At 43.7% G+C, this 16127-nt stretch overlaps 1 protein-coding gene and 2 long non-coding RNA genes across 4 annotated transcripts; all 3 read left to right on the top strand.

Moving 5' to 3' along the window:
* Positions 1 to 325: 325 nt before the first annotated feature.
* Positions 326 to 1067, top strand: LOC307033914. Of its 2 annotated transcripts, none has more exons than XR_013806707.1 (3): positions 326 to 386; positions 556 to 630; positions 737 to 1067. It is a non-coding gene; the product is annotated as an uncharacterized lncRNA (long non-coding RNA). The 2 variants fall into 2 exon arrangements; XR_013806708.1 differs by having other exon boundaries at positions 341 to 386; positions 710 to 1067.
* Positions 1068 to 5000: 3933 nt separating this feature from the next.
* LOC307032284 lies at positions 5001 to 6210 on the top strand. The gene is made up of 4 exons (XR_013806214.1): positions 5001 to 5115; positions 5412 to 5474; positions 5573 to 5963; positions 6108 to 6210. It is a non-coding gene; the product is annotated as an uncharacterized lncRNA (long non-coding RNA).
* Positions 6211 to 6762: 552 nt separating this feature from the next.
* LOC307032962 (uncharacterized protein) lies at positions 6763 to 8425 on the top strand (the record flags this gene model as incomplete). The annotated part of the gene is made up of 5 exons (XM_079671233.1): positions 6763 to 6841; positions 7188 to 7281; positions 7710 to 7836; positions 8001 to 8158; positions 8300 to 8425. Exons 1-5 carry the CDS (start codon positions 6783 to 6785, stop codon positions 8423 to 8425), a joined length of 564 nt encoding a protein of 187 aa, XP_079527359.1. The 5' UTR covers positions 6763 to 6782.
* Positions 8426 to 16127: the final 7702 nt, after the last annotated feature.

Below are 16127 nucleotides of genomic sequence, written 5' to 3'. Positions count from 1 at the left end.
ACGCAGGAGGTTTGCAGTGTGCATCATAGCTTGTGCTGGGTTTAGAACGCTCAGAATTGCTAATAAACATGTTTAATTATCTTATATCCAGCGCTGCTGACCCGTATTCATCGCATCAGCAACTGCAGATCGCAGAGGTCAAGCTGTAAGCATGAGCAAGAGGAAGGGTGGCAGTGACATTAGACATTTTTTTGGGCAGCCTCAGAAAAGAAAAAAAGTAAGTTAAGAGCAGTGAGAAAGTGAGTATTGTTACAAGTCAGATAGCTTGTTTACTGATAATATTTCTTCCATGTTCACTCTGGTGTGTTCAGAGTAAAGAGAGTGAGGGAGAGAGAGAATGTGAGCATGGCGACCAGACAGGGAGAGTGTGCGCTGGTGACATGGAGGTAAGTCAGAAAAGAGCTATATTGATGGTTAAGACAGAATAATGACAACATAGCAGTCTAATGTTAATGTACAGACTCCTGTGTCCCCCCATATGTATAATGTGTATCAACAGTCTTTCTAGTCAATAGTTTACTGATATTTCTTCCATGTTCACTCTGGTGTGTTCAGAGTAAAGAGAGAGACGGAGAGAGAGAATGTGAGCTTGTCGACCAGACAGGGAGAGTGTGCGCTGGTGACATGGAGGTAAGTCAGAAAGGAGCTATATTGATGGTTAAGACAGAATAATGACAACATAGCAGTCTAATGTTAATGTTAATTTAAGATGAGATCTTCCTCATATGTATTTCAGATAATACCATCAAGCAGGGAGAGTGAGTTTGACAATGAGAGAGAGAGCAGCCAGGCAGGCGAAAATGAAGGTACAGGAAAGGAAGGGGAGGAGCTTGGACTTTGCCCAAATCATCCAAATGTGAAAGTCATACCCAGTCAAACCCTATCAAATAGAATACTCTACTTTCAGGAGAAGTGGTTTGAAGATCATACATGGCTCCATTACAGCCCCTCTGTAAAAGGGGTCCTCTGTTTCTATTGTGCTAAATACTTTGCAGCACAATAGTCTAAGCTTGCGTCAAAAGCAGATTCAGCGTTTGTGAAGACTGGTTATAACAATTGGAAGAAGGCACTGGAGAAATGTAGTGTGCATAAACACAACCAGTGTCACAAATTAGCTGTGATGACTAGGATTCAGGAGCCAGAGCCTGCTAATGTGCAACTTTCACGTGTGCTTGAAAGACGGCAGCAACAAGCAAGAAGAAATCTGATGAAGATTGTTGAGGGTGTGAGGTACTTGGCGCGGCAAGGTCTGGCTTTTCGAGGCGATCAGAAGGAGAGTGGGAATTTAAGCCAGCTTCTAAAGTACAAGGCAACGGGCGATGCAGAACAATTGACTATATCTTCGCTTCTAAAAATGGTTAAATGAATAATCTTTTTTCTCAAAACAATGATAAACCTGTGAGTTGGATGTAGAAAAATTCAGAATCAATATAGATGTTTTTAAAGTAAATTCAGTTTGAACATAGTAAAAAAATGTAAATGATAGTGTCCGTGCAAAAAATAAACCATTACTTATTGTGAAAACCACCCTTGAATGATGGGATAGTAGACTAAAAGCTTTAGGAATCCAAACTATAACATATAATAAGTACCCTGTATCAAGATTGATGCAAAACAAGTATTTCCAAGGCACACCTTTATATGATCATTATAGTTATACAGAATAAGAGAATAACAGAATAACAGGTATGAAATCATTCCAACTCATACTACAGTTTAAAAAGGGAGTGATTTGTAAAATATGCATAAAGAAAAAGTAAATCTGTTCAGTTCTGTTTCACATGGGTGTTGTTGAGATGTATCCATAGATTTAGTCCCTAATGTTGCTCTCAAACTGCACCAGATTGATGCTTTTAACTTCAACATTTAAAAAAAAAATCTTCCCGGGGGAGCATGCCCCCGGACCCCCCTAGAGGAGGTTAGGTCCCCCGCCCACCCACACCCACCGTCAAATTGTCCCACCCACATTGAGGATGCTTCTCAGTTTCGTGACTATTGTTGTGTTTTGCCCCCACGGGCAGGGGCATGGGGTTAAACAGGTATTAAAGTATCCAATGTGTTAGTGATTTTTTATGTATTTTCCTTTAGAGTGGCAGGAAATTAGTATTCAAATATTTATTGAATTTTTGGTCCCCCCCAATGTTGACTCCATGAATACGGCCCTGAGTCAAGCCATCCAAATACGGATCCATCACCTCATCAAACAGTGGGGGAAAAATGTCAGCAAACTATTAAGTCTAAATTAAAGTTACATCCAAAAGCTACATAGTCATACCTGTGATTGAAATCTTTGCCAATACTGCTGTCTGCCCCCTGTATTATCCTGGCCTCTTCTTCCTCTCTCCTGTTCGGCAGAGATGCTGAATGCACCCAGTCCCAAAGGGTCATCAAGACTTTGATTTAGTCTGGCCATATGTGAGCCCGGTTGATGACCCCCAGAATATTTGTATGCCCTTCAGCAATACCAGTGTGACAGGGACCTTGGAAATTGACCAAATTGACTCAGATGAAAAGATAAATTGTGGTAACCTATGTTTTGCAAAATCGACATGCATTTGAAATATATCAGATGATTTGGGTTAGTAAAAACACCTGCTCTTTGATTGCCAGGAACATGACGTCCTCCCTTTGAAAGAGCTTAGAGAGACGTGCCAGGTGAGGAAGCACATCAGCTTGAAGGGCGGCAATGAATCGATAGGTGGCCAGGAATGAGTAGAGTCCCTTAGCAGTAGGACATTTACGGGTCTCCACTTCCTCTGCCAAGGCTCCCAGTACAGGAGAGATGTTTTTACTGAGGTTTTTTACAGCCTCATGTTGAGAGAGCCACCGTTTGTCCTTTACTTGCTAATAATGGCAGATAAAACCAACCCACTCTCTTCAGTCTGCGTACAAATGACACGACTTTACACATTGGAAAATGCATGCAATAGATACGCTAAAGTCCGATTTTGCATGCCTATCATACGCCAACTATTCCCATTGAGTTCTGAGTCCGAGTTTTGCGTGCATATGAGGCGCTAGGATACGGTCGTGTCTGAGAAGACCGGAAGCTGTGTGGTCCATAAAAACATGTTATTACTCAATATCAAGCCACGATTATTGATTTTACTTGTAATCGTATAATATCAGACTTTTTTTGCCGTCCGTCAGGAAAATAAATGGGGCTCAGAGCCTCAAAATACTGAAATCTGTATTGTTTTTAATCTTTTTTTTCCTTCGAATTTTTATCCTTTTCTAAATAACACACTGTTATTTACTCAACAATAACACAATATTATCCTGGTCTTTATTTATTCGTTTAATTCTATAATATTGGGCTTTTTAGCCGTCCATCAGGAACTGATTTTCAAAATAAAGTCACCGGAAACAGACGTAGGCCCGGTTCAAGCTCGATGATTTGGATGTTGTAGCCGCAATGCACGCTGGGATTCGCCATTAAAAGAAGAAGAAGAAGAAGACATTGAACCCTCCTTGACACGAAGTTCCTCGAGGTAAACCTTCTTTCTGTAATGTAATAAAGACATTTACAGTGTTTTTTAAATGATTTCAGCTTTTGCATCACTTTACACAGCATCATGTGTCGACATACAAGCTTATGCGTGCAAATTATTTGCTAGTTAAACCGTGAACTGCTCAGTTAGCATCATTGAGTTGGCCTGAGCTAACGTCTGTCGTTTTACGGAGCTGTTGCAGTTTAAAATCAATCGATAGTAACATAGTTGATCATGTTGTAAATATAATGGGGCTTCTTCAGTTTTTTGACAGTATTTTGGGTTTTAAAGCTTAAATTCACTCTTCGAGCCAATCTGAGATCTGCTCAGATATTTGTCCCGACAGACATTACTAGCCGCTAGCCGATACATGATCCAGTATATTCTGTGCATTAACCAAAAGTAAAAACACATTAGCAGGTACAGGTTACCAAAAAACATGCATCTGAAGATGATATGTTATACATTAGGAATTCATAATAACTGAATTATTGTTAAAACCAGGGGTGGGGTTTCAAAGGAGATCTACATACTCTTGTTCCTCCATTGCTAATAGAATAACATCAATGCCCTATACCAAAACATTTTAATCATACCTTTCCCTCATAATGCTGATGTTGGTCTAAACTTTAATTCACTTAATATTAGGCTAGTTTAAATTACAGCTACATCTATGATCTAACTAACACCTGAAAGCAATTCTAGAACCCTGAAGGCAGGAGAGACTGAAAAGAGTCAAGGGAAGCTTATAAAAGTTAACAGCATTTAATTACACAAAAGATGCGGTGGTGTACGAAATGAAATGTGCGAGTGGAGGCGCTCTCCACATCCAACGACCGGTCAGTACAGGTCAGGGGGTAGAAGAGATCAATTCTTGGCTTGCTCTTCCTGTTGTCATCTGAGGTCTTCTCCTATTGGCCGGCGTCGTCGGGGGGCGGGTCCAATGCAATTCCTGCCTTTTTCTGTAGCTAAATTACATCATTCTGGTGTCTGTGGTTATTTAAACATTCCCTAATAAACATTATTCAGCGTCAATAAATGAGTGCTAATCCCAGTGTGCTCAGTGTACAACATCACATGTCATTTCACCTTGGTTCAAGGTTTGAAATCGTATGATTCCGCCAGATGCTAAATGCTAACCGGAAGTGACGAACCTTCAGAATAAAAGTGTTAAACTAATAGTGAGAACTTCCGGTTTTTTAGAATAAAACTGATTTAAATCAAATAGTGTATTTAATTCAAATTACGCCATATCAACATTGATTTTAATTTCTAACACACCTTCTTTTTTTGTTTCAGCACAATGTCGAAAGAAACTGAAAAAACCAAGCTCTTCTTCTGCTTGGGGATGCATATGTTGAGGACACACAGGCAAGTTTCTTGTTTTTTTTATACCCAAAGGGTCATTATTTAAATCCAGTTAGTTAATGCCCATTTTTTCTCCCTCTGTGTTTCATTACATTCCATGTCCATAAAGAAACTCAACAAGGAAATTCAACAAGGAGACGCAAAAAGAAGATGCAAAAAGAAGACGAACCACGTCCAAAAGTGACCTGGTGGAAGAGAGACCAAAATGGGCAACGTGTGGCCAGCAGCAAACGAAGGAAAAAAAGTTATTCTAATGGTTAATCTACATTTTATGAATTGAATCAAAGTCAGTATATGTGATTTAAAGTAGCCACTGGTTTAATAATGCTGTTGATACTTCATATTTCTATATATTTGCACATCGATGTTGTCAGAGGACTAAGGACTAAAACCAATAAGCGGATGTAAATGACATGATGCAAAAAAAAATACATTGAGCTTTGATATTTTTCATGTGTGCTGAAGGTTGGTGTTTTTGTAACATTTCTTTAAATCTGTCAATTAGCTAAAATAATCTGTTTAATGGGTTTGAATAATTTCCCCCCCAAATAGATGGTACTCCTCCATGCAGTAGTTCCACCATAACAACACCATGTCTAAGCTACCAAGATCCTGGTAAGAAAAAAGCTACTTTTGAATACTTTTTCTTGATAAGGTATGTTTCATATGAAATGTTTTCCTCATGGTATGTATTTATATTTCTGTATTTAAAGATTTTAATATGCAGAGACTAGAAGACCTTCTACGGGACTCTGAGACCATTAAGGAGCAATATGTTGGCGATGTGCCACCATTGTCATATTGGACTCAAAGGCAAAAAGAGTTTCAACAGTGTTGGCAACAGGCGAGGCCACAGAACGTTGACAACTAATTAATAACTAAGAATATCGTCAAGATGACCTGCAATCACTGTCTCCTGGAAGAAGCTGTCATCCGTTGTGAGGAATGTATGCCATCAGAGTGGTTTTGTGCAGAGTGTGATATCTTGGTTCATACAAAACACACTCTGCACAGTAGGGAAACCACCTGTAATGGATTTTACAAGTACATTCCTCCAACAGTCTGTGAAACTCCAGGATGGCAAACACATCATTTCTAAACAAGGTTAGTGTCCCATTTTTTAAAATTGATCAGCATTTTTTCCCCCTCACAAAAAAAACTCATTTTAATCTCAAATTGCATTCTGTTATCATAGTGCTTGCTTACAACATTGTTAAATCTCATCCTGATTGTACTTTGACCTTGCAGACCGTTTGCTTCCAACATCTTTTCCTTCAAGGATATGTTCTTGTGAAGTTTTCGATGTTTCAGTCTCTGTTGGTAGACCTATCATATTGGTTTGCATAAATGGTAGGTTTTGGTGAAAAAACATTTTTTAAGTATTTTTTAACTAATACATTACTCTAATTCATTGTTATTGTTTTTTTCTTTATGTGTTCTTAGGCCGTTACGATCTTAATGTTCCAGAGCTAACATGCAAACATTGCACTAAGAAATGGGGTCCAGAATTCAATGACTTGGTTAGGAGTTGATACTGGCCAGCTACCATGCAAGCACAGACCCTGTTCCACCAAGATCTGTTCCATTCCTTTGAGGCTATGAAGACGGCAGCTCCAGGAATGTCTAGACAAGCCTTTACTGCAATGTTGGACCAGAGAACAAAACAGTTTGGAAGAGTAAGTAGAAATGTGAAGCTGAAAGACAAATACATGTATTATCATAATAAATATATTTATGGCCAAATATGGATGAGCGAGATATGATACAAAATATGATAACATATATAATGTATTTTTATTTCAGACTGGCAAGGTGAATGCAGATGCTTTTCAGAGAAGCTTTCTGCAGTATGTGTAGTGCACATTTGAAGAGAATACATTTCTGGGTAAAGAGCCATTTGTCTGTCCAGCCTGTAGCCCTGAAATGGTGGCTGTTTCAGTAGATGGCAATAGGAAACTTTACAGGTTCCAGAAAACAAACCAGTAAGTTTGTTACATTGACACAGCAATTGTCCTTAGTCCTTGTATTTTAATTTGACATTGGGATTGCTATTTTTATTTATTTTTTACATTACATGTCATTTGTTAGACGCTTTTATCCAAAGCGACTTACATACATTCAGTACAGTGGACAATCCCCACAGGAGCAATTAGTAGCTATAGTTCTGTCCTGTTATATAGCTGTTAAAACTACAGCTGTTGAATCTAAAATATTTCTGTTAGACTTTATAACCTTGTTTTGAAAGATGTGTTTTAAATATAATTATTATTATTATTACTGTGTTCAATTTGTAACTAGAGTGGTTATCTATAATTCATTTTCTTATAGGAGTGAAGAGCCAGGCTTCTTTGACCGAGTGTTTTTAGCCCAAGACTCTGAGGTTTCCACTTTTGTGGAGGATGTTCGAGGGGCTGTCAAAAGTGTGAGTTTTAAATTAAGCAGAGCAAAATGTATCTCACCTTTCTTAATAACTAATAGAAGTTAAAATAGTAGTAACACAGTTGCCTTCATATTTTTTGGGAGATGGGATAGAAGTGTTGAGACCAGATGACAGGGTGATGAGGTTAGCAATGCGGTCAAACTGTCACAAACATTATTGCTGTAAAACTGGATTGAAAAAATAGCTAAATTCTAATCCAGAATATATTACACATTTGGAGCCTTCCAATTATCCAAAAACAGGTTTGTTATTATCCAGGGAGTTGCATATCCAGGTGAATCTGGCAGTCGAGCACAAAACACTTGTGTGTAATAGTTTACATGTTTGATAATACCGTCAGTTGGTCCCACTATACAGTGTTTTGAAATAACTTCTGATAATGATTCTCTAAAAACGATTTACTTTGGTAGACTGCAGGAAAAGCAATGTGTGGGGAATCTCACTGGACAGCAGCAAGGGAGACCTCTCAGCGAGCCAACAAGTTGGATGAAGAAGGTGTTGAAATTGCTGTGTGTAGGCATGGATTTATTTTCAAAGGTTGGTAGTTGCCTTGATCATTTTCAATTAAAATATTTGTAGATAATTTGAAGCCTTACCTTCAATCTGCATTGTACTCACTATTTTTATTTATTTATTTTTTTAAAAAGCTTTAAATATGTATAGAGGAGAAATCTTTGCCTATCCGATGTTTCTCCAAAAAGAGTTCCAGAGTGCCTCACTTTTGGCAATGGACGTGACGTGTCAGTATGTACCATATCTTGACAAAGTGTCAGAAGCCTTGCCTCATCTTCAGCCCCTAAAGGAAATGAGACATTGCTTGTCTGTGATGCATGCCAAAGCCCACAACACCAAATGCGAGGTGAGGATTTGAATGACTTAAACAACAATTAATGGTAAATCTGACCATTACACATGAGTCTGAACTGATCCAAGAGAATGTTTTAAGTTATTAGTTGTTGACCTTGAGATTTGCATCAACATTGATTACCTCATGCTTTAGATTATTTGGAATGCACGGAACCAGCAGGGTGCCGGCACCACTCTTGGTGAAGAAGTGGATCAAGTAAACAGCTTCTTATCCAGATGTGGCCTAACAACTAAATACATGGCCAAGTCAGGTTTGTGAACTTGTTTGGGCCCTGCCTTCCTGTAAATGTACACATTTATATTGTATAACATTGTAATGAGATGTATTCTTCTTCACAGCAAGAACTGACATGCTATGGGCTGGAATCATTGCCATGTCCTCTAGATTCAAAAAAGTATGTTTGTGTATTGAAATGGAGATAACTATTTTAAGCCGTAAAATTTGACATTTAAGTCCACCCAATATATATAAAAATTACACCCCCATATAGACATTCCAGTGGTGCAGGACTAGAGCTACGAAATTCATTAAATATGTTATTGTGTTAATTTCCTCCTTAAAATGCATACTTTTGGTTTATTTTCATTGAATTATTTTATAAAAGGGCATGATTCTGTTTTGTTATTTTGCAGACAGCAGGAAAGACAGAGGCTGTAACTGAGAGCTTGAAGAAAATGCAGGACCAGTTGAATTGCTCTGATGACGTGCTAGAACTGTGGGTTGATGATGTCAAACAGTGGGCCAGTAAAGGTAAGAACAATGCTGTTTTGACGTATACATAGATGGAGTCGGTTCATAAAAACTAAATAATGCTGTCCAAATTAAACTTTGTCCTTTAGTGTGCCTGTTAATGTGCCTGTTAGTGTGCGATGTGCAAATAACAGACCTTGATTGTGTTTGAAACTTCTTTTCTTCTTTTTATCTTATTCATTTAGGAAGTGCATCAGCCAGTCCTGCAGATGCTGGTTGTTTGCAGATCTCAATAGAAGCACTCTTTGTGAGCATTTGCCAGAAAAAGCACTACCTTTACAGACAAAATGGAAAGCATTTTGGGACATTTATTGTTTGTGTTGATTAAATCCCGTCAGCTCTTTTGTAATCTATGTGTTACTCTCATTACAGATCGTAACAAAAGGCGTCAAAAGATCGTCCAAAAGGTTGCCCAATTAAAGAAAAGGTTGCTAGAGGACATCCACAAGTAGCTACAACCAGCAACCAGATGGTGACCCTATTGACACCAACTCGGTTGTGGAGAAACTCTCAACCAAATCTGCTTATTTTCAGGTTCATATTGTGTCCATATATCTGCCTTTACTGTTCTTCCTTTTCACAGCTCCCTTCAGCCATTCTGACTTAATAATCAGATTTAAGCTAGCTGACTGTTTTAAGTGAATAAAAAGGTAGTAAAGTGACACCAGAACAAAGCAGTCTAACAACTAACCTGTGGTGTTTAGCTAGCTAACAGGCACAACACTAACACGCTAACACAGCGAGCTAACATGTAGATGTTCTCATTCACTCCGTTCGATGTCTCACTATGGGATGTGCCTCATCGCGGAGCAAACAGAAGCATTAATCTCATTACGCCAATCCTGATTGGCTGGTGATCTTGACGTCAGCGTCAGGGAATCCACCCCCTATAAGTAGCTTGCGCTACGCCGCATGCGTCATTCAAACACCTCTTCTCGCTTCAGAGCACATCTCTATATTGGTAGCCGGGCTAGCTTAACAGTCCACAGACTGAACCAAGCTATCCAAGCTAACTTCGGTCGACGGGCGCTCGCCGGCTACTTCTATATATACTTCTGCAAGAAGACTGTTAATACTAACACACCAGTTAGTATTGCAAATCGACCTCGCCGTTTTCTCCTCGGGAATAAAGGTAAGGTTTTGATTTTTTTTTCAAGCTAGCAACACACGTGTTGCTAGTTTGTCTTCCCTCACTATCGACACCACGGTAGCGAGGACGTTTTTTCTTTTTCTCTCTCACACCAGAGGAGGGGAAGATAAAAAGGGTATTAACACACCAGTTAATATTCTTTGAGAATAAAGTTCTACACCGTCGTTTTTTCTCCGGATTAACGACAGTTGGGGAAGTATTTTTTCTCAGCAACGTACCTGTTACGAGCGGGTCCTCTCCACGCCGTCACCACGGCGACCGAGATGGACGCTTCTCTCCCTCACACCAGAGGAGTCAGGGACTCGGAGGCTCGGCTCTGTGGCTGCGGGTTGAAGATATCAGGCACAGACTCACACCAGGTCTGCTCGTCCTGTCTCGGGCTGGAACACGCCCAGGAGAATATCGACAACCCCGGCTCGTGCGGACATTGTGCCCGCTTCACCATCAAGAGCCTCCGCCGACGGCTAGCACGCCAAGCTAGTTTGTCGGGTCAGGACTCCCTCATGTCCTCTGATTTACCGGACGGAAATCAGGACACGGGGGCGTCCACCACAGAGATGGAGCCCCGCACTGTGTCGGTCTGGGGCTCATCAGTAGTGGCAGCTGCAGAACCGGAGTCCCGCGCCGTGTCAGGCTGGGACTCGGTGGCAGCGAGGGACGTGCGAGCGGAGCCCCGCGCTGTGTCAAGCTGGGGCTCCCAACTGGACCTCACCATGGTCTCGCCCGCGGATGATGTCCCGGAGTTGGACTACATGGAGGACGAAGAGGATGAAACCTCTGGATTCCTCCTGTCCGACTCTGATGAGCAAGACGATGATGTCTTCGTGTCATCAGCTCAGGCTGCAAAGCCGGGAGCGATGGCTGGTCTCCCGGGCGATAGCACACCAGCTTCGCCCTGTCTGAGTATAGACCTGCAGGCCGTGTGTCAGCGTGCCGCAGCCAGACTAGACATCCCATGGCCCGAAATGGCCAAGGAGACCTACAGGTCCCGTTACGAGGGGAAACATTTGCCCCAAGCAACGAGGACAAAGAGGCAACTCCTGCCGGTCTTCCCGGAGATGTTGGATGAGGTGTCGGTCTCGTGGAGAGACCGGCCCTTCAGCAACAAGGCCCCAATCCAGGGTGCCTCCTCCCCTAGACTGCGACGGTATGGAGAGGCTCGGCCTGCTCCGCATACCGCCGATGGAACCGCTGGTGGCAGCTCACCTCCTCCCGAGGATGGCGACTACACCGAGCAGGAACCCCACGCTGCCGGCAAAGGCGGACCAGTTTCAGTCAACCATGACTGAACGGTCCTACAGAGCCGCAGCATTGTCTGCCAGGGCTTTGAACATTTCCTCGCTGCTAACCGCTTACCAAGCGGAGCTCTGCGAAGATCTATCGAGTAATCCTGGACCGGCAGTACTGGACGAGATAGCCGCGATCACGGACATCTGTCTCCGCGTTCAACGCTGCGCCGTCCAGGCCACGGGAAAGGCAATGGGAATTATGGTGGTGCAGGAAAGAGCTAGATGGCTCAACCTCACCAACCTCCCAGACCGGGAAAGAGAGGATGTGCTGGACATGCCCATCGTTCCCGAGGGGATTTTTGGATCTGCGCTCGCTTCTATGCAGAAGAGATGCGAGTCCAAGAAGAAGGAAGACGAGGCCCTCCACCTCTGTCTTCCTCGATGGGTCCAGCCGCTGCCTTCACAGTGACAGTCCCTCGCCCAAGCTACCTCAGCTGCTCGGTTTAAAGTACCGAAACAGCAGAGGTCACGGCCCGCCCCGAGTCCCCAGCCCAGGCAGGAGACGAAGGCGAATTGGCCCAGAAAGTCTCCGGTTCCGGCTGCAGCCCAGAAGCAGCCAACCCGGAATTTCGGCCAGCAGACGAGGAAGAAGAAGCTGGCGGCCTGACAGCCTCCTCTTCTTCCCTCGGTGACGGAGCTGGAAGGTTCCCCAGCTCCAGATGTGTTCCCGCTGCCTCGAGAGATGCCTCAAAGCCATCCTCAAGTGCACCAAAACACATGTCACAATATTGCTCTGTTTTCTCGGATAAAGCATTTTCCGCTGACGCATCCAGGCCTCAGGCTGAGGGCGCAGCTCAGAAAAATGAAAGAGAAAACAATAAAACCAATAAACAGCCCGCCATTTGTTCCCCTTTTGAGAGCAGCTACGGCGTCTCTCAAAAGGCGGACGATGAACGGGTCTGTGAAGGCACCGCCGCCACGCGCATGCGCAGTAACGACTGGGGCTGTGAGGCTACCACCGTCACGTGCAGGCGCAGTGCCGGCTGGGGTTGTGAAGGCACCTCCGTCACGCGCATGCGCAGTGTCGGTGGGGACTGTCAAATCGGGGTACCACCGTGTTCAGACACTAGAGGGCCCCATAACACAACAAATAGAGACTCAGAGGGCAAAAGACGTGACATCTCCGCTGGCTCTAAGGAGCGAACAGTGGAAGATGCTCACAACGTCTGCTTGGGTGTTCAAGACAGTTACACGGGGTTACAGACTCCAATTCGCTGTCACCCCCCCCCCTTGCTTCTCGGGGGTTCTGTATTCACAGGCCCGAGGGGAGTCAGCCCACATTCTAGAAAGAGAGATTCTCTCACTTCTAGAAAAGGAGGCTATATCTATAATACCCGCCGAGCAGAGTCAGAGCGGCTTTTATTCCAAGTATTTCCTCGTTCCCAAACGGGGAGGGAACGGAATTCGGCCAATACTAGATTTGAGGGCTCTGAACAAATATCTAAGAAGATACAAATTCAGAATGCTCACTCACACATCTCTGCTGCGTCTCGTGCGACAAAACGACTGGTTTACATCAGTCAACCCGAAAGATGCGTATTTCCACATCCCAGTATATTACCCACACAGGAAATATCTGAGGTTCGCATTTCAGGGGATCTGTTACGAATACAGAGTACTTCCCTTCGGTCTGTCTCAGTCCAAGAGTGTTTGTACGATGTACGGAAGCCGCGATAGCCCCGTTAAGACAACAGGGTATTCGCCTGGCAACCTACCTAGACGACTGGCTGCTTCTCGCACAGTCGGAACAGGAGGCTATTACGCAGACAAATGTCCTCGTAAAGCACCTGCTCAACCTGGGTTTCATAATAAACACAGAAAAGAGCATGTTGTGCCCGGCACAGACTGTACTCTTCCTGGGTTCACACCCGCCTGTCAGTGGAAAGAGTGAAAGCTTTCAGAGCTTGCCTCGCTCATTTCCAGCTGCGCAAACATGTTCTTTTCAGATCATGCCTGCGGTTACTGGGGTTCATGGCGTCAGCCATCCTGGTTGTACGGCTGGGACGGTTACACATGAGGGAGTTTCAGCGCTGGGTAGCCGCTCTAAAACTAAACCCCGCGCGTCATGGAGCACGGAGAGTGATGGTTACTGTGAAATGCGTAATGGCACTGCGCCACTGGCTGCACCCGACTTTTCTGGTACGGGGCGTGCCTATGGGTGCTGTCCTTTCACGGAAGGTGGTCACCACAGACGCATGTCTGACAGGCTGGGGAGGTATTTACGAAGGTCGTCCGGTGAGGGGTCTCTGGAGCAGAGACCTCCAGTGGTCGCACATAAATTACCTGGAGCTTTTAGCGGTGTTCCTCACCCTAAAACGCTTTCTGCCTTTTCTCAGAGGACACCATGTCCTTGTGAGGACGGACAATACGACCACAATATCGTATAAAAACCGACAAGGGGGTTTGCGCTCTCTCCAGTTACACATGCTGGCACGCAAACTGATCTTGTGGAGCTGCGGCCGTCTCCTCTCTCTGAGAGCGGCGCACGTACCGGGTGTGATGAACCTCGGGGCAAACCTGCTGTCCCGGGGTGTACCACTATATGCAGACTTGACTCTACATCCAATGGTTGTGAGCCAGCTGTGGGTGCGTTACGGTCGAGCCGCGGTAGATCTGTTCGCATCAAAAGAAAATGCTCACTGTTAGCTTTTCTTTTCAATGCGCGATCAAAACGCACCATTAGGCGTGGACGCGCTCGCGCACATTTGGCCTCCGGTCCTCCTGCTTCCTCCACTAGGTCTCTTTATGACTGTAAGTGGAGGGTGTTTGAGGACTGGTGCCTTCAAAAAGGGCACACCTCTTTTCAGTGCCCTGTGGGAGTGATTTTATCATTTCTACAGGACCTAATTGATAAACACAGAGCTTTCTCCACGATCGAAGTCTACCTGGCTGCTATTGCTGCATGCCATGTGTCTTTTGAGGGTAAGACGGCCGGCCAGCATCCTCTGGTCTGCCGTTTTATGAAGGGAGCTCGCAGGCTCCTTCCTGTTTCCAGGTCACTGGTGCCCTTATGGGACTTGACAGTGGTTTTAGATGGGCTCACTCGAGCCCCATTTGAACCCCTGGAAGAAGCTGACATGAAGCACCTGTCACTCAAGACAGTGCTGTTACTGACCCTGGCATCCGCCAAGCGAGCCAGTGACATTCATGCGCTATCTGTACATCCTTCATGCACTCAGTTCGCCCGAGGGTTAACGAGAGTGTTGCTGAAGCCCAACCATGCCTTTATACCTAAGGTGGTTGGTTCATGTACCCCCTTTGACATTGAGGCATTTCCTCCGCCGCTGTGTCCCTCCGGGGAACAGCAGCCGAATTTGCTATGTCCAGTCCGTGCTTTACGCACTTATATGGACAGATCAAAAGAGTTTCGTCATAATGACCAACTCTTTGTGTCCTGGGCTAACCCTCAGAAGGGCAAGCCTGTTACTAAGCAACGGCTCTCTCACTGGATTGTGGAGGCAATTGCTTTGGCTTACATGAGTCAGGGTCTGCAGGCACCTTCGGGTTTGCGTGCTCATTCGACTCGTGGTCTGGCTACATCCTGGGCTTTGTTCAGGGGTGTTTCCATCCAATACATTTGTGCAGCAGCGAGCTGGTCCTCGCCGCTCACTTTTGTCCGCTTTTACAGATTAGACGTCTTTGCTCCCAGTGTGGCCCATGCAGTGCTGGGCCCCCTGCTGAGTTAGAGCTCTAACTGTTAAGTTCTGGTTGGTCTTGGTGACTTTTGAGATAAGCTCGTCTGGCAATACGGGAGCTACAATATCCCATAGTGAGACATCGAACGGAGTGTTATGAATGAGAACTATAGGTTACTTACGTAACCCCAGTTCTCAGAGTAACATGAAGTGAGATGTCTCACCAGACGGCCCTCCTTGCTATGGTGAAGCGAGAAGAGGTGCTTATTTTGAATGACGCATGCGGCGTAGCGCAAGCTACTTATAGGGGGTGGATTCCCTGACGCTGACGTCAAGATCACCAGCCAATCAGGATTGGCGTAATGAGATTGATGCTTCTGTTTGCTCCGCGATGAGGCGCATCCCATAGTGAGACATCTCACTTCATGTTACTCTGAGAACTGGGGTTACGTAAGTAACCTATAGTTTCTGTCTGGATTTGATTAAGTGTGCAGTTTTTACATTAAAGCGGACATATTAAGCTTATTTGAGTTTGAAATGAGTGCTTCTACTGTGACATGTTTCCACGCTTTAATGTTGAAAAATTAATTTTTTTCTCATATTACCTGTGCTGCAGCACCTCTTTTCTTTACTTTGTCATGTGCATCATCATATATTGTAACCTGTGTTTTGCTACATATGCTCTTTTATCTTACCAAAATAGTAATAAACTTGATTTTGTACATAAATGTCTGTAAATATTTACTGATACCCACTTGATATGTTATTACATTATAGAGTTGTCTTCACACATCAAATAATTTGCTTGAAGTGAGGCTACAGTCTTTTATAACAGAGATTGATATTGGATGTGTAACATAATTCATAACTAACTAGAACCTATGTTGAGGATCGGGAGAGGGACAACAGTTCTTCCAAAAAGCACTGGTAGTGTAAGGGACATCTTAAAGGGTCAGATATTAAAGACAGACATTGGCAGTGTAACGTTGTTGTAATGTGTAAAGCCCTAACACTGAGTACATCAAAGTAACAATTCAACAATATTAACCACATAGTCACCACTTGTCATCGGCTATAAAGTTTAATACAAATATTACCAAAATGTTACCCAATACCCATTAAAACATCCAAGTTGG

This window comes from Notothenia rossii (assembly GCF_949606895.1).
Source record: "Notothenia rossii genome assembly, chromosome: 3".
Lineage (NCBI taxonomy): Eukaryota > Metazoa > Chordata > Actinopteri > Perciformes > Nototheniidae > Notothenia > Notothenia rossii.
The sequence above is the reverse complement of the archived record's forward strand: the minus strand, read 5'-3'. Positions and strand labels throughout refer to the sequence as shown.